This window comes from Schistocerca gregaria, chromosome 1 (assembly GCF_023897955.1).
Source record: "Schistocerca gregaria isolate iqSchGreg1 chromosome 1, iqSchGreg1.2, whole genome shotgun sequence".
Taxonomy (NCBI): domain Eukaryota; kingdom Metazoa; phylum Arthropoda; class Insecta; order Orthoptera; family Acrididae; genus Schistocerca; species Schistocerca gregaria.
Window position 1 is genome coordinate 168,890,462 of NC_064920.1, and position 24,295 is coordinate 168,914,756.

Here is a 24,295-nt window from a genome sequence, read left to right on the forward strand (position 1 = left end):
AAACGTGTGTTCTTCACTGAGGCTGTGCTCCGCTACCATGGATTTTTCTTTTTGTCCGAGGCGGACGCTTCTCACATGTTCAGAGATGCGTTGCATTATGCAACGCTGCGTCTGCCCAATATATTGTTGATTTTATCAGAAATATGATGGGCTCAATGAAGGACAACTTGGGTCTAAGAACTCCGGGTGTCTACAGTATTTCCTGTGAATGTGGGAAACAATATATAGGGCAGACGCAGCGTTGCATAATGCAACGCATCTCTGAACATGTGAGAAGCGTCCGCCTCGGACAAAAAGAAAAATTCGCAGTAGCGGAGCACAGCTTCAGTGAAGAACACATATTTCAGTTTGAAGAAACCAAGAGACTGTGTAGAGCGAAAGGTTTCTGGGACTCAATTATTAAAGAGGCACTTGAGATACGGGTTAGTGACAACCTGGTCAATCAGGACAGTGGCTTCCAACTCAGCAGCGCGTGGAATACAACATTATCAAGAATGAGATGAGAGTGCTCCGATGGAGGTAGATTGGTGGCAGCGTATGGAATAAACAGGCCACACCGCGACGAGACGCCAGGACCCGGCGCCCGCGGCTCCCCCCCCCCCACCACGCGCCGATTCCACTCGCGCCTGATTGGCACAACCCGCGCCAAGGATGCAGAGATGCCAGTGGTCCAGTGGGTATAAAGACATGGACGAGACGTGAACCCAACACTTCACCTGAAGATGGTAAGTAAGAAACTTGCTGAAATGTTGCTGGAGAACAACGCATTGACTCGGCTGTAAACCCGAGAAGATTTTATCAAGATTCGACGAGAAAGCCTGCATTCTCATTTTCAAATGTTAATTACGAAAAAAGAACATTTTGATTTATGAATTCTTGAGCTCTGATACTATAGTTTAACTGATCCTGATTATCCTTCGTTCTCGGACTGAGTGTGCGTACTCCCAGGTGGTACAGACTTTCTGCTGGGAGGAGGAGCAGAAGAATTCAAGGGCTCCATTTTCATCCCACGAGCAGCTAGGGAATTTATGGCCCACTCAGACGGAGCCCCGTGTGCATGAGCAAGCTTTATACAACTGAGGTGCGCCAGGTTCCCCAGAGGTTGCCCGTTAACAACTGTTCTACCTCAACATCCATGCATCTCATCAGCATGCAGCACATCTTGAGATGAGGGGTTTGAGATTTATTCCATCCTTGCAATCCCGATGATCAAGCCAATATCCCTGTTCACTGAGACAAACAATGTCCCATCCCGCACCACATGATGCTCACTAAAGCATGCCCACAGCTTACGGTGACAGGGGACTGGTAGTGCATACCAGTCTCCAGCACATGAACCTCAGTTTCGCCAAGCCATTCTCAGAAAATGAAAGCTGAGTCACTGAGGGCAATGTTGCCTCAGGTCTAACACTCCCCTCATGGATCTTTTCTAAACCAAATATTTAAAAATATTCTGAATGATTAAATACTCACCCCTCCCTCTTTCCCCCTTGAACCACGGACCTTGGCATTGGTGTGGTGGCTTGTGCCTGAGCAATACGGATGATACCATAGGTATCAAGAGCTCAAATGTAAAAGCAGTACAAAAGCAAAGATGGGAAAGGTGTAAGAGTATCAGGAGGGTCTACACAAGGGAGATGAACTTTGAAAGCAATATTATAGAAAAGGAAGAGGACATAGCTGAAGATGAGCTGGGAGATGTGAAACTGAAAAAAGAATTTGACAAAGCACTGAAAGGCCAAAGTAGAAACAAGACCCCTGGAGTACACAAGATTCTGTCAGAACTATTGATAGATTTGGGAGAGCCAACCATTACAAAACTATTCCATCTTGTACACAAGACATTAGAGATAGGCAAAATACCCTCAGACTTCAAGAAGAATGTAATAATTCCAAATTTAATAAGTCATAGTTGCAAAATATTAACACAAATTCTTTACAGAAAAATGGAAAAATTGGTAGAGGCTAATCTTGGGAAAGATCAGTTTGGATTCTGGACCTATGTAAGAAAACACAAGGCCATACTGGCCCTACAACTTCTCTTAGAAGACAGGTTAAGAAAAGGCAGACCTATGTTTATAGCATTTGCAGACTTACAGAAAGCTTTTAACAAAGCTGACTGGAATACTCTCATTGAAATTCTGAAGGTAGCAGGGGTAAAAAACAGAGAGCAAAAAGCTATTTACAACATGTGCAAAAACCAGAAGGCAGAGAGGTATAAAAGAAAAGTAATGGTAACGGTAATGAAGAGAGTCACACAGGGTGTAGCCTATCCTCAGTGGTATTCAATCTGTACAATTAGCAAGCAGCAAAGGAAACCAAATAAAAATTTGGAGTAGGAATTGAAATTAAAGGAGAAGAAATAAAAAACTTTTGAGGTTTGCTGATGATAGTGTAGTTCTGTCAACGACAGCAAAGAACTTGGAAGAGAAAAATCACTTTTACCGAGGACACTGAGGACCAGTTCAACCATTTGTGGATTGTCTGCTAATATTAAATTTAAGGAACTGAGAAGACTATACTTAACACGAAGGGCCAAAAGAAGGGGACATTCCACCAATATGTGAGATATCATCAGTCTGGCTCCATAACTACATTGTGGAGATGGCTCATAATGTATGAGGAAACAATGGGTAAGCCAGGTATGACCGATTTGTAAAAGGCATAAAACAGTGGACTGCTTCTGAGAGGAGTGGAAGGAAGAGTGCCAAACTGCAGTAGACTCCTTGATTGTGCAGAGTTTATTACTATGAGTAGTAATGATCCAGATGGCATTCCACTATTGGGCAGAGAGAGATTTGACATAGATCCGCATGTCTGCACCTGGAATCATGAAAGGAAATGGGTGGTAAGTATCTACTTCTCTAGCCAAACAGTCAAACAAAAAGGAGGGCCCTGTAAATGGCTAGAAGCTCTGCTGTGAACACCCTACATGATCCCGGCAATAAATGGTGTTCAAAGCCAGTAGGAGACATGAAAGCGTATCCCACCTTATTGACTGTCTTAGAACCGTCAGCATAAAAGATGGTGGAACCCTAGAACTCTGCAAGGATGGCACATACAAGATGCCGAAAACCACAGGAGTGACAGAAACCTTAGGATCCTGGAATAAATTGGTCCTAATCCATGGTCTAGGCACCATACACGGGGGGGGGGGGGGGGGGGGGGAGGGGGGGGGTATGGGAGGAGAGACATGGGGTGCAGTGGGCGGGTGTTAGGACGGAGACATCCCTCATTGGTAAAGAGCACAGGGGCACAGGATGGCCATGAAATTGGCAAATTGCAATTGTGCAAGAAACAAGGAGTTGGCTCCATTGGATATGTAGAGTGGGAATCCCCACTTCTGTGAGGAGACTATCAATAGGACTAGTGCGAAAGGCACCAATAGTCAGATGCACCCCATAATGACAGACAGGGTCACGGAGTTTCAAAGTGGAAGGAACTGCTGAGCCATAAGCCTGGCTACCAAAATCTAGTCTGGACAAGACCACAGCAAGGTAAAGATGGAGAAGAGTGGAACGGTCTGCACACCAAGATGTATAGGCCAGGAGGTGGAGAGCATTAAACTTTCGCATATGTGTAGTCTTTAGGTGGCGAATGTGGGGCAGCCATGTCAGACTGTTATCAAAAATCAGACCCAAGAAACAGGCCTGTGCTACAACATTGAGGAGCTGGTTGCCTAAATAAAGTTCTGGATCGGAGTGTACAGTGAGTTGATGACAAAAATGCATAACCCGCTTTTTGGAGGGAGAAAACTTGAGCCGTGGGCGGCAGTCTATGGAGAGGCCCATCAGATGGCACCTTGGAGCTGGCGCTTAGCTGATGCTACCGATTGGGAGCTGCATCAGATGACAAAATCGTTAACGTACAATGCCGGGGTAACCAGAGGACCAACATAGGTCACACACCCATTGTTGGCAATGAGGAAGAGTGTGAGACGTAGCACATAATCCTGTAGGATGCAATTCTCCTGAATGTGAGGGGTGCTGAGTGAAGTGCCAATCGAACCCGGAAGCGCCAGTGAGATAAAAAATAGCAGACAAAATTCAGAAGGGGACAATGGAAGTCCCAGTCATGGAGGGTAACTAATGTGTGATGGCGCGAAGCCATGTCATATGCCTTATATAGGTCAAGAAGACCGCGACAAGATGCTGGTGGCAAGTAAAAGCCTGTCAGGTGGCTGATTCCAATTGGAGTACATGTTCAGTTGGAGATAGCCCTGCCCGGAATCCACAGTGATATGGGGACAAAAGGCCCCGGGACTCGAGTACCCAACATAATCTGAAGCTGACCACCTATTCGAGCAGTTTACAAAGTACATTGTGATGGAAAAGCATCCATGAGCAAAATGTGGTTGAAAACACTGAGGAGCTATTGCCTCTGGGGAGCATCCAAATGTTGCATCATCTAGCTATGGAAGGAATCCGGGCCTGGAGCTGTGTCTTCTGGGGAACTAAGAGCCTGCACCAATTCCCGTTTAGTGAATGGTGCATTATTCAGCTCAATGCGGTGTGGCATGAAACAGAGGTGGGTCAGTTCGACTCTGCGTTTCTGCTGGAACAAGGTGGTAGGCTAGGAAGAGGATGATGATGCCATCACAAATGGTGTTGTAAGGTGTTCTGGGGGGACAGATCAGTGCACAGAGCACCTTGGAGGTTCAGGCCCTGGACAGTGTGCTGTTGCTAGCAGCCCAGAAGGCTACGGAGCTTGGACAAAATCTGCACTGAAGAAGCATACGTCCCCTGGGAGAAAACATAGTGCTCCCAGAATTCCTTTTTACTCCGCCTAATAAGGTAACGAGCCTTAGCACGGAGATGCATAAAAGTGAGGAGGTTGGTCTGTGAAGTGTGTCACTTAAAGCGCTGCAGTGCCTGTCAGTGGTCCAGTACAGTACCGGTCGATGATGAGGGCTACCTATGGATAGGGGGACAGCAGTGCCAGCAGCATGAGGAATAATGGTAGACATGCCTTGTATGACTACACATCAATGGGATTCGAGAGGAAGGTGTCAAAGTGCACAGAAGATGTATATAAAGGCCAAGTGGCCATGCAAAATGCCCAACATGGGGGCCTGTCTGCCTGACGACAACATGGTAACAATAGGATCACTGGAAAGTGGTTACAGTCACGAATGTCATTATGGAATGACCAATGTAGGGGAGCCACGAGGGCAAGGGAGGAGATCGTGAGATTGATAGCAGCGAAGGTGCCATGAGCGGCACTGAAGGGGGTAGGGGTACCATCATTGAGGAGACACAAATCGAGGTCTGTGATAAGTTGGTCAATTAGGATACCCCTACCCGTTGAAGTGACACTCCCCCACACTGGATGTTGGCCATTGAAATCCCCAAGGAGGAGAAAAGAGGGCGGGAGTGGCTGGATTAAGGTAGACAGTGCAATATAAGGAAGTGGCCTACCTGGAGGGAGGTACACATTGCAAATGGTGATTGCCGGAGTTGTTTGCAATCGAACCACTATTGCTTCCGAGTTGGTACGTAGGTGGATCCAGTCACTAATGACATCAGAGCAAACCAAAATGCAGACCACCCCAGATACTACCCCGAGGCCAGCACAGTTCCAACAGAATGCCTGATAACCATGAAATGTTGGAGAGCAGTCATCACGGAAGTGTGTTCCTTGAAGAACAAGACAGAACGCAGAATAGGAGGAGACAAGATGTTGCATTTCCGGTAGGTGATGATAGTATCCGTTGCAATTCCACTGGATGATCGTGTGGTGAATGTCCAAGGTAGACATGAAGAAGCCAAGGAGGAGGTCAGGTCACTTGGTTCATAGTAGTCACCGGCAAGGATTAGGTGACATCTATAATCTTCTTCTTCTCTTTCTGAGGTGAAGGAGGGCAAGGCACAGGGGTTACAGGCTTCTGCAAGATCTGGAACCAAAAGAGAGTGGGTGACCTTGGGGTGCACAGATGGTGCGTCTTGTGGCCAAGTGGTAGTAAGAGTCTTCCGGCCTGAGAGATGCTGGGGGTCCCAAGAAGGAGTTCGATCACCGGCAGATGCTGAAGAAGGGTGGCATTGGTTTATGCCTCTGAGCAGCTGTATCAGTAACAGTCACAATACATTGTTAAGAATGTCACTTTTCTTGGCCATCTAGCAAAAAGAGATACTATGACGCTAACACTACCAAATTTGTTTGCATTCATTATCCAAGCAGATGATTTGCAGTTATATGACACATATAAAATTACATTTTTATTTGTTAAGGGAAAACAATGAGCAATATATTCTGTATTTTAATATGTGCATAAGCAAACATTTTCATCCTATTCTCAGTCGTAATTCATTTATAGTTTAGGGTTTTCAGTTGGAAATCTTCAAATTACAGAGTTCTGCTTTGAACATACCAACCAATATTCTTGTTCCACTGTTTGTGAAGGTATGTTGTATTTATTTCTTTTTCCCCAAAAAGCAATTATATTTCTCTTTACAACTGTTTTTATTAAGTAGGCCTTCATACTGGGATGGTTTTTGTATATGTTTAGATACTCTGGTGGTATGTCCTCTTGTAGTTGGAACGAGTTGAGAAAGGGCTCAAAAGCTTTTCCCATCCTGCACTGCGGGTCTTGTTAATTCTTGGATTCAATCTCTGCTGAAAGAGTAGTTATTTATCTGCACTACAGTTGTTACTTCCAATTACTGATATGATTCAACACTTATGATAAAATTAATTAAACTGCATATAATTACCATTTACGTGAAGTCATAACAGTAATCATTGTTGTGATGGGTCTGAGATCTGTACTCTGCACCATTTGTCTGTGAAACTGAATATACATATGTGAAGTGAAATGGCTCTGATTCTCATCATGAACAGATTGATGGCAGTATGTAGTAACAGTATTATTTACATGTCACTTGATCATATTACAAAATTCCAGACATATCAAATTATATGAAAACAAATAAGCACTTTGCACACATTATGAAACTGGAGGTAATTTACAGCATTTAAATGATTCACCTTAGCACATGAAGGCTAAATATATTTGTTGCCTCACTATCTACAGAGGAAGTATATTTGACTGATAATGTGTAACATATATCAGGAGCAAGTAGTCATGTGAATAAAAAGCAATATTCATTTATTGTAGCCTCCAGTCACTGAAAAGAACTGTCACTACACAAAGTACAAAGCTAAAGCTCAAAAGTGATGAGGGGTGTCCCTGCAGTGGTGTAGGGCGCAGTTACTATTACACTGTTCTTATCAATGTTCCCCATGAGAAAGCAATGAGCATGGATTACACAGATACTCTTGGTTGTAATAATTACACTTGGATCAGTCAGTTACTTACTGTTGTTACAGGTGTTGCATAAGAATGTAGGTACAAGAATGCAATCTTTCTTTTAAACATTGTTCCAACAGTACTTTTCATTGAAGTCTTTCAAGTACCCTACATAAATAACTCTGTAAGTGAATTATCTTGGCAACATTAGAATCTTTCAACAGGTTATGGGCAGGCATCAAAAATTGCATAAGCGACCGTTCACCAGATTTTATAAAGTAATACATGTACATGTCAGTGATTAATTCCTAATCAACAAATAGAGAAAAGCAGCACCAGTAAATAAAAGTAGCAGAATTATTCTACCAGCTGTCAGACAAAGTGCAGTCAGAAAAATCAGTTACATGTTTCAAGGTCCACAGTAAATTTTTGTTTGTCACCATTGGATTTTATTAAGTCATAATTAGAACTTTTAAGCTAGGACCAATACGGAAATGTCATACATATTTCCTGGCAATTTCAAAAACACTGAAGTTAAAGATGTTATAATTAGTAACACATGGACAGAAAGTTAAACTGACAGGAAGAAAAACTGAACAGCATGTGGCTCTTTGGATTGAGAAAGATCTTAAGGCACGAAATTTTATATGTTTGAATAGCAGAAGCAACATAGGCGGGACAATAGCAAATAAAAGTTGGGTAGTCAACTGCTTAAAAAATTATACAAGCTGTGTAGCAAGAAATTAAATTTAACAAGTTATGTTTTGTCGAGAAATTTCTTCAGTTATAAATACAATACTAGTAAGTCAGCTACTAAAAACTGTACATAAACTCAAGAACATGTGGAGGATTTAGCAGCAGAAGATGAAGCTGTGAAGGAGAGCTGGATTATGTTACAAATTCTTGGAATGTTACCATCCATACTGCAAGGGATAATAAAGTAGCAGCTGAAAATAACCTCAACATATTATTTGAATGTTTGTATCTGGATGGAGAGAGATTGAATGACACAGAATAGTCAAGCAAATCCTGAAATGCTTTCACCTCAAAACAAAACAAACACTTTGTCAAAGCAAGTCAGCAAGAAGAGTCTACAGTTCATTGTTTCAAATGTGGCAAACATAAACATGTGAAGAAACACTGTAGAAATAAACCACGTGCCAAATACTTGGTATACTGTAGAGGCAATTAATCATGTAACAACCATAAACAAAAGGGTTATTTCACAAGCAAACGTGTAAATGAAACATAAGACAGAAATGAGACAAGAGGAAAAAAAGTCGTAAAGAATTAAGAAGTTTCAAGCAGCAAGCATTAGTTGCTGTTAGATTATCAACTGAAAACATAAATGTCATAAATTTGTGATTGACCGAGAAAACATTTCGTAGAAAGACTGAACCACCATGCAACACATGACAATTAGAAAAGTCTGGTTAACAAATTACATAAAACTGAATCAATGTACGAACGTGTTGATTTGTGTTGCTGCTGAGATAGAAAGAATTTCAGTGGCAGATGTCAAATTACAGAATTCCAATGGGAGCAATGATACAATTTAATTCCAGAGAATGTTTTGTATTTAACAATACACGTTTCTGCAGCAGAAGTCCGTTAACACAAAGATTTATGGGTATGAAACCACATCACAACATAAAAAAAAAAGAAAAAAAATAGCCCTACTGAAGAAAACAGCGCATTTTGCCCTTATTACACAGGCCTTCTTAAGAGTCTACTACATCTAGTCCCAGGAGGAGGGCACTTTAAGTGTGGCTGAAATGTTAGTTTCTTACAGCGTAGTTTCTGGGTCAATGGAAGTGCCAATTCCACCCATATTTTGACCTGTAACATAAGGGTGTTGTGGTGTGCAACATCATTATGGCAAGGAGTTTGAGTTGGTTGTGTTTGTACAGATCATTTGAGCCTTGGTGTTGGATGTATGAAGTCTCTGGCAGTGTTTGTAGTTCCAAACGTAAAGTTTGGAAATTTTTTCAGTGAGTTACCATTTTTTTGTTTACGCATTTGGAATTTTTGTTAAGCATTATTGGTTTGATGTTTGTGGTGCAGTAAGACATTTAATTTATTGTGTGGCTTCTGTTGTTAGGTATGGATACGATTAAATATAACAGTGCTATGTCGCGGTCGGAGATGGGGAGGACATGTTACCCATTATTAAATTCATCTAGTTATTTTGAACGATTGCTGGGATTGTTAAGTGTAGTATTTGTCACAAGAACATGAGGTTGACCAGAGTTCTGATGTCTTGGGGCAGGAACGGGTACATATGGTGGTGGTGGTGGTGGCAGAGTGTGTGTGTGTGTGTGTGTGTGTGTGTGTGTGTGTGTGTGTGTGGAGGGCGGGGGGGGGGGGGGGGGGGGGAGGAGTTGGGGTGGCCGATGTAGTTTGCACTGCCGGAATTTGTTGGTTGTACTTAATTGTTTCTTTTGGGTCTATTCTTCTTGAGTTGCGATGTTTTGTATATTTATGGTGTACTGAGCGTGTTTTAATTTACGTAGGGATGTTTGGTTTTTGGATTTTTGAGGTGTTGTGGTTTTGCTTTTATTTTTCATAGTTGTAGGTGCTGGTTTTCTGGTATCAATAGTTGTACTTGGCCTATACAGGTCAAGAGAAATGACCAATTCCAATTTTCATAGTTTTAGTTATAGGTGTTTTGGTAGTGCCAGCTGTGAGTGACCCACATAGGTCAAGGGAGGTGTCAATATTCATGTAGATTCTGTTGGTGTAGTGGAATGTTGTAATCTTTTTTTCTTTTCTTTTTCTTTTTTGGTCATGTTATGTGTTTATGGATTGTAGTGTGCTTTTTGTTACTGTTCTATTTAGCTTGTCCCCATCCTAAAACGGCCGATTTCCCACGATTGTCCTGTTAGTTTGATAGTATTTTTGGAGGGAGATGTTATTGTCTTATTTACATGTATTTTCATGTTTGTTTACATGTGTATGTAGTGATGTTATAGGCAGCATATTGGAGACACTTAGAATAACCATTTCTGCCATACTGATGGTGTCATGGGTTAAAGCAGACATGTGGAATCGAACATTTATGTAGTCCTAGTTTTTTACATTATGTCATGGTATGAAACCCACAAAACTTTATGTTAAACATTTTATATGCACCAAATAAAACTTTTAATTTATTTCCTGTTTTTGAGATCGTACATAAAGGCTCAGACTGTAGATATCTCAGTTTTGAAAACCATTGACAATCTGGAATCTGTTGCAACAGGCAGACACAAAAGACAGCTGTATAAAATGTTTCATACAACAGAATTTAACAAATGTGTGGTAGCAATCTCAATTAAAATGTGGCATGAAAATTTAGCACATCAAAATGTCACATACATCAGAGACATGATAAAATGAAATACCACTAATTACATGAAACACTGGAATGAATACCCATATTCTGGTACTATCTACAGCAAACACTTAGAAATCTTATCCAACAAATGCAGGCTTAATTAATGTTGACATAGGTGAAATGAATCTCATGTCGTTGAGGGATATTTTTTGTTGGTTACAGACGATTTTTTTCATACTTCAACAATATAAAATCCAGGACGGAATGTAACAGTATTATGAAAAGGACAGTTGCTACTCACCATATAGCAGAGGTGCCAAGTCTCAGGTAGCCACAACAAAAGACTATCAGACAATGAGCTTTCAGTCAACAAGCCCTTCGTTGGAGATAGAACAGACAACAGCCTCAGCCGCATGACTGTGGTTTTTTGTGTGTGTGTGTGTGTGTGTGTGTGTGTGTGTGTGTGTGTGTGTGTGTGTGTGTGTGTGTGTGTGTGTGAGTTGTGTTCGCATGAGTGCGTGTTTGTCTGTTCTATCTCAAAGGAAGAGCTTGTTGACTGAAAGCTCATTGTCTGATAGTCTTTTGTTGTGCCTACCTGCGACTCGCACCTCCTTTATATGGTGAGTAGCAACTGTCCTTTTCATAATACTGTTACATTCCGTCCTTTGGATACAGTCTCAGAAAGTCAGTTTTTGACAAAGTAGCATATCTGGCAAAGGCTCTTTTCATTGTTTTTTCCATTCTTTCTTCATCTGTGAACCTCAAGCAAAACATAGCTGTCATATCCAAATTTTTTCAAATGAGTAAGATCAATTTTTTGTCCAAATCACAATTCATTGAGTCTTTTTCCTCCTCCTAAACTCCTTCCAGTTTGATTTAGCATAAAGACTGCATAATTTATTGCTATACCCCACAGATTCTCATTCAGGTTTCATGCATATGTTCTTACTCAATAACTATGTATAATTCTCTTTCAGTTTTTTCATTTCGTTAAAGTGTGTACATTGTTGTTTTGATATGAAAAAAACTTCAAGTTCATAAAGATCTCTAGAGAGAGCATATTTGATTTTGATACAATTTTCATGAAAGTTACCAATTTGGTTACAGCTTTATCTTCAGAAAAGGGAAAAAATATTACGAAAACGGTAGGTGCTTCTCACCATGTAGTGGAGATACTGAGTCGCAGATAGGCACAACAGAAAGACTAAGAAAATGAGCGTTCGGCCAACAAGATATTCATTGGAGACATAACATACACTCACACAAATGCAACTCTCTCTTTCTCTCTCTCTCTCTCTCTCTCTCTCTCTCTCTCTCTCACACACACACACACACGAAAACAGTAGACCGTGTGTGTGTGTGTGTGTGTGTGTGTGTGTGTGTGTGTGTGTGCGTGCGTGCACGCTATTTTTGTCAGATGTTATAAAGCCAGACTAGTTACAAGAGGTTTGGAGCAAGAAGGAAGACTAGACATTCAGAATCTTTTAGTATTATAGCTCATTATGAATCAATTAGAATACTTTTTTACTCTTGCAGTAACAAATAAAGTGAAAACAACAGCTTTGATGTCAGGACAGCATTTCATTGATCTTCATAAGGAATTCTACATGATCCAACCTGACAAATTCAACTGTCATATAAATAAGAGTTTGTAAGCTGAATAAGAGTTATATTGCCTAGAATAAGCTCCATAAAACTGGAACAAGAATATCTCAAATTATCTGATGACACCTGGATATGTAAACACTGCTGATGATCCTCATATATAGTATAGAGTTAAAAAAAATATGAAAGCAGAGTTTGATGGTGAGGAAAGGCTAGTTATTGAACAGAAGACAGACAACATTATGATGTTGTGAAGAAACTGAATCAAAATTTAAAACAATGCTTATGAGGACATTTCAAAATCAAATATCATATCTTAAAAATTTACCAAAATAAGTTCACAGGTAATTTTAGTATACAAACTAGGCCTACATGTCCAAAGAATATCTTATGAGATTTTTAGTTTGATCATTTAAATCCAATAGGCCTAGACACATCCACAGAATGTGGAATGGTGATCGACGAAGAAAATTTTGTCAATGATGAGCCAAATGAAAGAACTGAATGCTATCAAGAAGCTACACAGAGTCTACTGCACCTTGAAACTATATAGGCCTAATTATTTTGTTATTAATTACTTAAACAGATTTATCAGTAAACCATTAGACAATGGAAAATAGTAAAATGTATTTTTCTGCACCTAAAAGGAACTATGTAATATGGTGTATTCTTTGATGGGGGCTCAACACTGCTTTCTGGAGTGATTCTGATTATGAAGGTGGTATCACAATTACATGCTCCACCAGCAGAGTTCCTTTCATGTGAGGACGACCGATTATTTGGTAAGAGTAATGTCCTGTGAAAAATTCAACAGCCAAAACAGACTACAGAGCTGTTGTCTCTTCAGTGAATGGTATAATGCTGAATACAACATCATGGAGAAGAACTTAAACTTTCATGTTGAACCACGCAACAGAACTGTGTGTTGACAATTAAGCTGTCATATATATTGAAAAGGAAAATGACGTGAGGCAAGGGACATACTGAAACTACATAAAAGTTCATTTAACAACATTCATGGAATGACTATCAATTTAAAACAAGTTGAAGGCTGACACACTGACCAAGCAAGACTCATAGTGTTTGAATAAATTATAAACAAAAATAATTGAGTAGGAGTGTTCAGAGTTATTTTTTTTCTTTATTGAAATTTTGTTGCTACTTGTCATGTATGGTGTTCATATATACGTTCCCTGTCTTTTTCAGGCAGTATTATGATTACTCATTAACCACTCAGTTAGTTACTCTTGCTAACCATGTCATATGAGAATGTGATCTATTTAAAGTCCTATAATCTTTTAAACATTGTTCAAATTATTATCTTTTAAAAGTTACAATCTTTGAATAAGCATAATTCAAGGGAGATGAATAGGTCTATGTGTTCTAGAGAAATGAAGAACATGAAAGGACTTACTGACATTACAATTTAGTTCAGAAGATGGCTTAAAGGAACGATAAACAAACGTTTGCAGCATTTATAAATTTAAAGAAAGCTTTTACAATGTTGACATAATTACACTCTAAGAAATTCTGAAGGCTGCACGTAAAAAATGCACGAATCAAAAGGTTAAATTTGTAATTTGTACAGAAAAACAGCAGTTATATGGGTCAAAGGATATGGAATGTAAAGTGGTCGAGATGGCAGTGAGGTCTGGTTGTTGTATATCCCCAAAGTTGTTCAATCTGTACATGGGCAAGCCATAAAGGAAAACTTGGTGGAATTCGGAAACTGGCTTAAAGTTCAATGAAATGAAATAGAAACAGTGTGGTTCGTCAATGACAACGTAATTCTGAAAGAAATGACAAAGGAATCGGGAAAGCTGCTGAACAGAATGGTTACTGTCTTGGAAGGAAGAGCATTGCACCTATTAGTTCGTACGCTTTACAGGTTATTTACGAACACGGTCTTATTATTCTGCTGACGTTATGTGTATTAACTCGACTGCCTTTGTAAATTTGCATGTTTTGTGGTGTAAGAATCTGACAAAACTATTTTTGATACATGCTTTTGTAACACGCCACCGACTAGGCACAACCTAGACCGCAAAACATCAACGCGTGACAGTAGGACGCAACGAATAACTAATACAGAAGCAAAAACAGTAAGAAGGTAACTTGACATGATTTTATAAAGGCGATGCTAACAACAAAAAGCGTCAAACAGTATTAAATCCCAAATACACGAAATTAATATCTTACATTCTGGTTTAACATATATTTTTTCTCGGCCGAAGGGACCGTACTTTTCTCGCAGCAAAATCTCCTCGGGCATGGTAATGAACCGGATGGGCAATTTATTAACTACACTTCAAACATCAAAGGAAAACAGTCGGTATCCACATCATCAAAACACTGAACACGCTGTTACGTGTTTACTTATGGCGACAACATAACACACGCAAAGAACTCACACCTGTCATACACCAAGGGGGCTATTTTTATTTTTGCTTGTAGCACTATTTAGCCACCATTATCTAAAAAAAAAAAACAATTACAGCAAGGTAACTTTTAGCTTTGAACAGAAATACTCTGTAGAGGAGACATTCGTAAATGCTAATACGCCTTCGGAATATATTGTAATATATAGTCAATGGGGAGTATAGACACAACTGGCAGCAAGTCACTTGGTTTGTGTAAGCACTAAGCAGGTAATTCAGTTCTTATTTGATCGGCGGTCATTATTCCTTTCCACACGCTTGCCAAACCTCGACAAGCCATCACAAATTCAAACGTGTGGATAGGGCGTTTGGCTTGACTTGCATAGGCCTTCTAGCGCTTATGGCCGATCCGGTCGAGTGTCGACTTTTTGGCACAAATCAAAGGAGGTTTGCGGCAAGCGCTTGCGACACGGCCACACATCTGTTGTGGACTTTAGTATTGTTTGTGCACTGGCGGCGGACGGAAGTGCATTCCTCTTAGTATAGAAGTAGGCTACAGCAGGGAAAGTGAATACCGGTAACTGGTCCAGGAAATATTACAATTCATCGAATGTTATCAAGCAGAACCCTGCATTTGGGACCCGAGGAATAAAGACCATAAAATTAAAAAAAATGTCTGATGAGTGGAGTCGTCTCAGTGAAGTTTTAAAGAAACCTGTAAAGGACATAAAAACAAAAGAAAATTCTTATCGTCACATTTCGTAAACATTTAAAGAAGAAACAAGATTGCATTCGTTCTGGCTCAGGTACAAATTTATTTATTTATTAATATGTACAGGATATATACAATAAATTTCATAAATAGATGGTTGGAAGAAAGTGTATATTTTTCAAAGCTCTATATTTATTTTTGCTAAAATAATTGTGTTACTAACAATGTAGGTATGTATATGACATAAATAATAAGTAGTAATAATTTTCTCTCAGGAGTCGAAGAAAATATTTAGGAACCAGTTTGGTTTGCATACCAGCTTATGGGATCGTTTCTTCTGCCAGTATATAACAACAAGATGGGTTTGAACTCAGATATGGTAAGCAAAAACATTTCAGTATTTTGGAATCTATCAATTTTGATTTTTACTGTTTCTGTAATATGAAGTAGATGCTCTAAAATTAAGAAGTCAGAACTCCTCATTCGTACGCCTACAAAAGTATGAAGTAAATTCGTCCCTAATCTTGACGTCATTTAAAGTTGATCTTCGAGGTACAAGTGGCAACTTTTTTATTGCATTATATTCTTTTATAATCCGCCATGCTCCAGGTATTATCAGATTCCCATTACTATCCCATACATCCAAAGTTCCAGGGGGAATATATCTTTCTGAAGAAGATCTACTTTTTCTGAGAAAGTTACGTAGTAGTACACAAGTCATAGTAATTTCTTTCGCAGTTTTGAGGTCTAAATTAATTGGTCTTCGAAAAATTCTGAACACTGAAGTTAAAATGCCAAAAGTATTCTCCACTCCAACCCAGATTCTAGACAATTGTTTGTTAAATATTATTTTTGGCGATCCAATCTCATGATGTCCAGGGTAAAGCTTCATAACGTGCATACTGATTGTAAAGGCAGCATTTGCTAAAAATACATATGGCATGTTCACATTATTATTCGATCCAGGAAGTGGGCATGATGTGGGGAAGTTCATTTCGTTTCTACAGATTCTTTGCCATAATAATGAATTGTTAAAAACACCACCATCACTAATCCTCTCTTGACATCCTATGTCAAAAAATATAAAGTTATAATTGCTGTCGATTAATGCCAAAAGACTATACTGAACGTTTTCATGTAGTGAAATATTCAGTTTCACTATGAGGTGGACACTCAATAACTATATGTTTGCCATCCAGCGATCCCACACGTGGGAATTTGCTGCTGTATCCCCTTTATATATTAATCCAGTCTTCCACTGTAGAGGGCATCTCAAAAGACAATGTTGAAATAATAATTAAAATTTGAAATAATTTATTTGTACTACAGAATTATTAATAAAACGCAATTTTTTCAGCAATCAAGATCTTCAGGAACAGCTGGCAACGAAATGGTGAATGAAGCCAAGGAGACAGAAAGTTATAATAGTGTGGTGGGTTCCTCGACTTCTGCATCTACGGTTTTTTCACCATCTACAAGTAAATCTAAGGAGAAATCTCATCGTCACACTGCTTCAAATATAGCGGAACAGCTAATGACCAGGGCATTTCGTCAATTAACGAATGTACTTAGTCAACGTCCATCATGTACAAAGGCTGAAGATGATGAATGTGATATGTATGGCAAGCTATTAGCCAAAAAGATGCAGGAACTTCCTCAAGACGACAGGAAATTAATGATGTATGAAATAGATGGTTTATTTATCAAAAGAAGTAAACAGAGGTCATTTTCATGTGAAACACCATCCCCTCAATATTCATTTCAGTATTCTAGACTATCATCAGTGTCAAGCGGATATATAGTAGTACCAAACTGCTCAGCATATGTTCAGACATCATTTTCTGAACCTTCTACCCCAACTCATGACCCCTGCACTACCAATCCCATCTCCAATTTTGAAAGATCCTCCACTCCTTTACCACCACCACATATCCTTGAAATAGACATGACAACATAACTATTTACTCAACCAAATCCAACCCTTCACAGCCCACCTCTACAATTACTGTAATACTGGTACCGGTATCTGATGGAATAATCGTGCTTCAGAGACAAAACATTATTAATGAAGCATTCGAGAAAGCTTACAAAGATTTTGAGCAGTATGATACTAGAGCATAAGTAATAACAATTGTACAGATCACTGATTAATATTTTTGTACACCTAGCTCTTCAAACTAATAAAAAATATCAAAAACAAAATGTCAAACATGTTTCACATTGCCTTTATTTCCTCTTTCAGAATGTTATTAAAGCTCTGCAGACTTCAGGTATGATTTTTGATATTGCCTGTCTGGATACTTTAAACAAATAGTGTAGACTTTTGTAACTGTCTCCAGATGCTAAATATCTTAGTGTTATTGCCAGACGATGTTTAGCTGGTATAGCTTCTCTGAAGTCTGTAGTTTTCTTCGAAATCATAGGTGAAATTTCATGTAGGTCATCCTGCAGAAGTTATCAAACTGTCTAGATGGTTCATGAAGAAGCTCATTAGTTTTTCTTCCATAAATTCTCTGCAATCACAAATTGTAAATCAATAATTTTTCATAGGCCTAATTATATTAAATGAAATAAACATAAGAAACTATATAATGATCATAGATACATGAATGAAGCTATAATGTAATAATTTAACAATTACCTGGTGTGATTTCTATGAATTTTTAACATCCACCATCTTCTTTGCCATATTTTTCGTTTTCTTTCCTTTTTTTTTTACTTTTATAATAAAGATAGGTTAAGCCAAAAGTTATGGCCAACACAACCTCTATGTCCGCCATGCTTGCTTCTCCAGAACAAAGAAGTGCACTCACGAGCATGTGGATAGTTCCCCAAACGTAGCCAAGCGTTTGTAGAGGCTTGGAGTTTGCGGCAAGCGCCAAGCATGTGGACATGGCGTTAGATTTTAATATCTTCTTGAACTATAAACTTGGTTATGGTATTGTATGTACTTTGGGTTGTATCTCCAAGAACTGGGACAGTATAGAGTAGTTGGCAGTGAAAAATTAAGCCCCAAAAGCTCCTGCAAAAATTTGACTCTACTAGTTGGTTGGTTGTTTGGGGGAAGAGACCAAACTGCGAGGTCATCGGTCTCAGCGGATTACGGAAGGACGGGGAAGGAAGTCGGCCGTGCCCTTTCGAAGGAACCATCCCGGCATTTGCCTGGAGAGATTTAGGGAAATCACGGAAAACCTAAATCAGGATGGCCGGACGCGGGATTGAACCGTCGTCCTCCCGAATGCGATTCTACTAGTGTCTTAACACAGTATGGTTCACTAAAGTCATACTTGAACCCCTAGGCTGGGTGGGAATGCAACAGCCCTTCTTTGGGATCTGTTAAAGAACCCTCTGCCAGGCACTTAAATGTGATTTGCAGAGTATCCATGTAGATGTAGGCGTAGGTTTGACACAGATGATCACAAAATTTTATTAGACAAATTAGAACTGTTAGGAAAAAGGGGCATGGCAAAGGATTGGTTTATGTCATACTTGGGATATTGCATGCAAATAATTGAAATTTCACATAGTTCGAAAAGGTGTCTACAACTGGTCGTGAAAGGATACAATAACTTCAATGTGAAAAAGATACACTGTATAAACTTCCAGTTAAATAAAAAACGCATTGGTACTACACTGAAAACAAACAACGATGTACGGTACTACTAGATTGCGTAACTGATGTCAAAGTCTTGGGGGTGAATACAGACCTTCGATTGAAATGAACAGGACACGTGAAAATTTTGTCTAAGAAGCTATCCTCAGCATGTGACCCCTATGAAACTTTGCACCAGTGTGCAATATTTTACGCCTCAAAGTAGTCTACGTTGGATACATGCATTCAGTCTTAAGTTATGACAAAATGTTTTGTGGAATAAGTGCTGGGAACTAGCAAACTATTTTCAACATACAGAAAAGAGCTCTATGAATAATAATAACTGGACACTATTGAAATATATAGAAACTCCCAGTTCTGTTTGAATACATCAATCAGAACATCATGCATATAGGTAAAATATTTAATCCGTTCAGCACAATCCATGACCAAGGAACATAACCCAAACACTGTTTACATAGAAACAGAAGAAACAAGTCACAAACCCAAAATAGTGTATTACACTATGTAATAAAGTTGTACAATAAAACGCCCCATACATCATATATTAATACTTGTTCCATAGCTTATGAATACAACATTTTGTAATAATGTGGAATGCGTCATTTTAACAAAAGCTTTCTTTACACAACTTATTTTGTTTCTTTTTTCTTACAGTTACTACCTCATATATAAACATTCATTTATTGAGTAGGAGGAGTTGTCAATCAGAAATTCTTTTAAGTTGTTTTTAAATGTTGGCTGGCTATCTGACAGACTTTTAATGCTATTTGGCAAAATACCAAAGATTTTTCTGGCAGAATAATTAACTCCTAAGAAATATAATATGTAAGTGATACCCACACCTTTAGCAAAGGACTGAAAATATTTAGTAAATAATAGCTATTACGCTGTAAATGAATATTTAAACTAACTATGGATAATAACTGTAACAATTTATGTCATGATTAGGAAAGTAGGACTTAGTATAGGAGCTCTGTAAGAGGCTTGTTTATTTTGATAAGAAATATTGTACAAACATTTGATGATATCATACAATGTGTATTGTTCTATGGATGAATAAATAAGGAAATAATATGATGAGACTTTTATACTTGCTAGAGTGATTTTGCCCATAAAGAGATCAGAATACAAATGAAATTTTTACTTCAGAGTGCTAATTGCTCAGGGTGTGGTAGACTCAAGTTAATAATACAGTAAAGTGTCAGGAAATAGATCAGAAATGACTAAGACTAAAATGTTAAGGTTTTGTGTAGGATAATGTAGTTGAGTGTGTTGATGTTCCATGTGTTGTACTCTGAAGAATATTGTATTAGATTGCTAACAAAATGTGGAGTTATCAACTAGTTAAGTATTGTCTGTGGTGGATGTAATAAATTCCCCAAAGAGGTGACACCAACTCTGAACAATACTTGAGAGCGACATAATAGATATAATAGTTTTACGAAGTATTGTCTACAGCAAGACATGAAGAGGTACCATAATTTGAAGATAGATGAGTAATAGTGATTATGTTAGTATGTATCAACAATTAATTTACTGTTTTACTGAAATATATTGGACCAAACTTTGAGATACATATTTGACATGTTATCAATTGCCAAAGTGACCATAAACACTGTCTATTTGTTTTTGGTTAATATAACTCTCATCCTATTACCACCCCAGCAGCAGGGTGATTCCATGATGATGTTACAAACTTTCAGGGATGATAGAGAAGAGTAACTGTATTAATTTGAGGTAGGGGACACTGGTCTGGAAGTGAACAAATGAAAACTTATAAGTGAAAATCTTTCTGATACATCTAAATGTGGACTTCCTCTTTGCTCTCCACATCCTGGCTGGAGGTAGCATGGGCCAAAACAAAAAAAATTGGCTGGGCCCTGAAATGTGTACCTGAAGAGCCATGTGCACTCATTCAGTAGAAGACATGTGTTTCACAGAATCCAAGATGAATAATTGCTCACAACACTTACGGTATGGACTTTAGAGTCCATGTTTGCTGAATTTTTTTTTCTTGTTTTTGTCTGTACTATTGCCTCCCCAAATATGGAATGGAAAGAGCTTGCAGTAGAAGAGGACGACAGGTCCACCGTTGGAGGCATTAGAACGATTTTCACTTATAATTTTCGATGCAGTCATTTATGGACCAGGCTCCCTTACCTAATTATTGATACATTTACCCTATTCCATCAGCACTGAAAGTTTTTAACATCATCACACTGTGTAACTGTGCCAGGACAGTTGCACACACTCACAGTAATTTTGTCTATGTGGTGCCTAGTGGTAATATGCGTAACAAATCAGGTGAAATTACGGCAGGTCTTCAGGAGATACACCCAAAATGTACATGCATGCATTTGTTCATGGTAAATTTCCTCATGTTTGCTTTTAATTCTCACAACTTATGCATTATTTCCATAAGATTTTTTTCACATATGAACAAAAACTAAGGATGGAAGGAAGATAAGACACTGAGGTCATTAGACATGGAGCACGAGGGCAGATTGTGTGAAGGATGGTGAAGGAAATCGGCTGTGCCCTTTTGAATGAACCACCCCAACATTTGTCTGAAGTGATTTAAGGAAATCACAGGAAACAATACACATATGAACAATACAACAAATCCGATATAGGTTGACACTATCATTCTGGAAAAGTTCGGAGATGTACTTATAACATCATGTATTAATATCCATACCCACACAAGATTCGAACCAAGACCTCTGTTGTAAGAGTAACTGATGCTACACTGGGACAAAAAATGCCTACCGATCTGGGCTTTTGCCACATGCACAAATAACAATCTAACCACTCTGGCCTTTCCTGGCAGCTTTTAGTCGTATTTGCAGTTTTCCCACAGAAATCGTCGCAATTTTCCATACCGTTAAACAACTTCATTATTTTCATCACAAATTGTATGCAAAATATTTTCCCCACATACATTTTCACAATAATTTTTGTAAAGCAATGAAACATTTTGTTTCATAATTCTATGTATCCAGTGTTATATTATTTTTAATGCATATTTCAGTTCAAAACCCTAATTTGTTTAAAAAATAAAGGTATTAATGACTTTGTATGGCTGGCCGGAGTGGCCGTGCGGTTCTAGACGTTGCAGTCTGGAGCCGAGCGACCGCTATGGTCGCACATTCGAATCCTGCCTCGGGCATGGATGTGTGTGATGTCCTTAGGTTAGTTAGGTTCAATTAGTTCTAAGTTCTAAGCGACTGATGACCTCAGAAGTTAAGTCGCATAGTGCTCAGAGCCATTTTATTTGACTTTGTATGATTCCTGTAATAAAAAGCAGCAGCCACAAAGTGGAAACAAATAAAAATGTGGTAACTGGTACCCTTCGTCTGATTTTGGTCAGTGGAAACGAATACACAAGATATACCTGAAAAGATACATCTAAGAAGCGAGAACCATGAAGTGAGAACTTATAAACGAGACCTGAAACCTGAGAATTAATAAGTGAGAAATAAGGAACGAAAACTGAAAAGCAATAACCAAAAACTGATAACTTAGAAGTGAGAACTAAGCTGCGAGATCTGAAAATCGAGACCCAAAATACTGAGAACTTTTTATAAGTGAGAACTAAGAAAAAGAGAGCTTGAAATGGTATCCAAAACCTAAGAACTTAAGTGTGGTAATCCCCATACAGACCTTTAAAACACAAACTCCTGTTGCATTTTGGACAAGATAATGCAGATAAGAATTTAAATGAAACAAAGGATTATAAATAAAACAATGTTCAAGTGAAAAGTGAAATTTAAATAATGAATGGAATAATATGGACGAAAACATGAAATGATAAAACGGAAGAAATTAAACAGAATATATATAAATACACAAAAAATTATTAAAAGAATGCAGACGAATATTACAATGGAAAATGGAATGATAAGTAAAAAAGGAGAGCAAATAAAGTTAACTTGACGATTAATATGATGCAACAATGGATTAGAAGTAATAAAATATATTTAAACTAATTAACTGAATAAAAATAATGATCAGTGTTATTTCGTGAATGATTTGCAGTTCAGATTCAATAGCGATTTGAAAACAATATTTTTAAAGAACCAAGTAGGACGTTAAACCACAACCTTCAGTTGGCCACAGGCACAGTTTAATCCCCTACAGTGCATGGTAATTTACCACATTACTATTTAATTTATTATATCAACACAAAGCCTAGTTAAATGGCATGTTACCTATAATTGTGTCAGTTGCAGGAGTGTAAATGTTGACATCATCAATTTTCTGACACTACAGAGCGAGAACTGAAAACTGATAACCAATGTCAGTTCTAAAGAACAACGAGAACTCTTTGGAATTGAGAACTTAACAGTTTTCAGTTTTCGGTGTGGCCATCTCTAGAGCAATTTACTTCAATCATTTCTCAATTGGACTTAAACGTAATTAAATGTGTTTAAACAACTGGATGACATTTTGCACAAGCAGTCTTATGCTGCATTTAAAGAGGCTGATCGCCAGCAGTTTGTGTCAATACAAGAACCATGCCTCCAGAAAATCACTGACAGTGATACATAATCAGGTGAATCCACATCTCCGATCCTTCGGTCACTATGCAGGGTGATGGGTACGGGACTTCTGGCACAGGCAGCTTTAAAAGTACTCTGGAGGCTGAGGCTCCCAAAAATTCTGAGGGCAAATTGCAGACCTTTCGATTAATGAATTGGCTAGGAAAGCTGATGTAAGGGCTATTGCAAGTGTGGACAACAGTCAATGAGCAGCCATAAAGGAGGTTATGGATGGAGGCTTTGATCTTCAGATTAATGCTACAGGGTGCATGGAGTCATGCATTAAGCAGCCCGCAGTGACAGAGCTGTTTGTGGAGAGCTTAGTCAATGAGTTCACACAACTGAATTCAAGACTGAACAGACAGCAAGAGAAGGCTGATAATTAGGGACAAAGCAGAGGACAGCGAAACAACCCTTGGTGCTGGTATCAGAAACGCTTTTGAGCAGCAGGAAGGCAGAGCACAAGGCCCTGCCTTTACTCGGAATCGGTCACAGCACCTACAGTACAAACTGAAAGCAAAGGTAATTACTGTCACTGGTTCTGTGAGACATTTTGTCGGAGACACAAAATCTCACTCATTATTCTCGATTGACACAATCTAAACGTGGTGTAATTCCATGACCAGAGGACAAGTACTAGAGCCGAAATAGTAGCCAGGTACCCATCTTCAGGGCGGCAAACAATTCGCCTATCAAAAAGTGTGGTAAACAAATGTTGGCATTGGGACTTGTAGACGTTTTCTTACTGACATGGACTTATATTGTGGTTGATGTGACGGGGCCAAAAATAGGGTCCGATTTCTGAAGAAACTTTTCTGTTGTACCTGACATAGTTAATAAGTTTTTCCTTAGAGAGTGTATCAATCTACAACTCACTAAAT

General features: G+C 38.8%; 1 protein-coding gene and 1 long non-coding RNA gene across 7 annotated transcripts in view; one reads left to right on the plus strand and one right to left on the minus strand.

Moving 5' to 3' along the window:
• Positions 1 to 14,959, minus strand: part of LOC126336147 (RUS family member 1) — a 109,193-nt gene extending 94,234 nt beyond the window's left edge. For 3 of the 6 annotated variants that reach the window (XM_049999657.1, XM_049999650.1, XM_049999643.1), the window contains exon 1: positions 14,367 to 14,567. In XM_049999657.1, coding sequence (XP_049855614.1) covers positions 14,367 to 14,439 — 73 coding nt within the window. In that variant the 5' untranslated portion in view covers positions 14,440 to 14,567. Of the gene's footprint in view, positions 1 to 14,366 lie in introns of all 6 variants that reach the window. The other 3 variants (XM_049999665.1, XM_049999683.1, XM_049999690.1) reach the window with 3 other exon arrangements.
• Positions 14,960 to 15,042: 83 nt separating this feature from the next.
• Positions 15,043 to 17,459, plus strand: LOC126336190 (uncharacterized). Its single transcript, XR_007564908.1, has 3 exons — positions 15,043 to 15,351; positions 15,533 to 15,636; positions 16,615 to 17,459. It is a non-coding gene; the product is annotated as an uncharacterized LOC126336190 (long non-coding RNA).
• Positions 17,460 to 24,295: the final 6,836 nt, after the last annotated feature.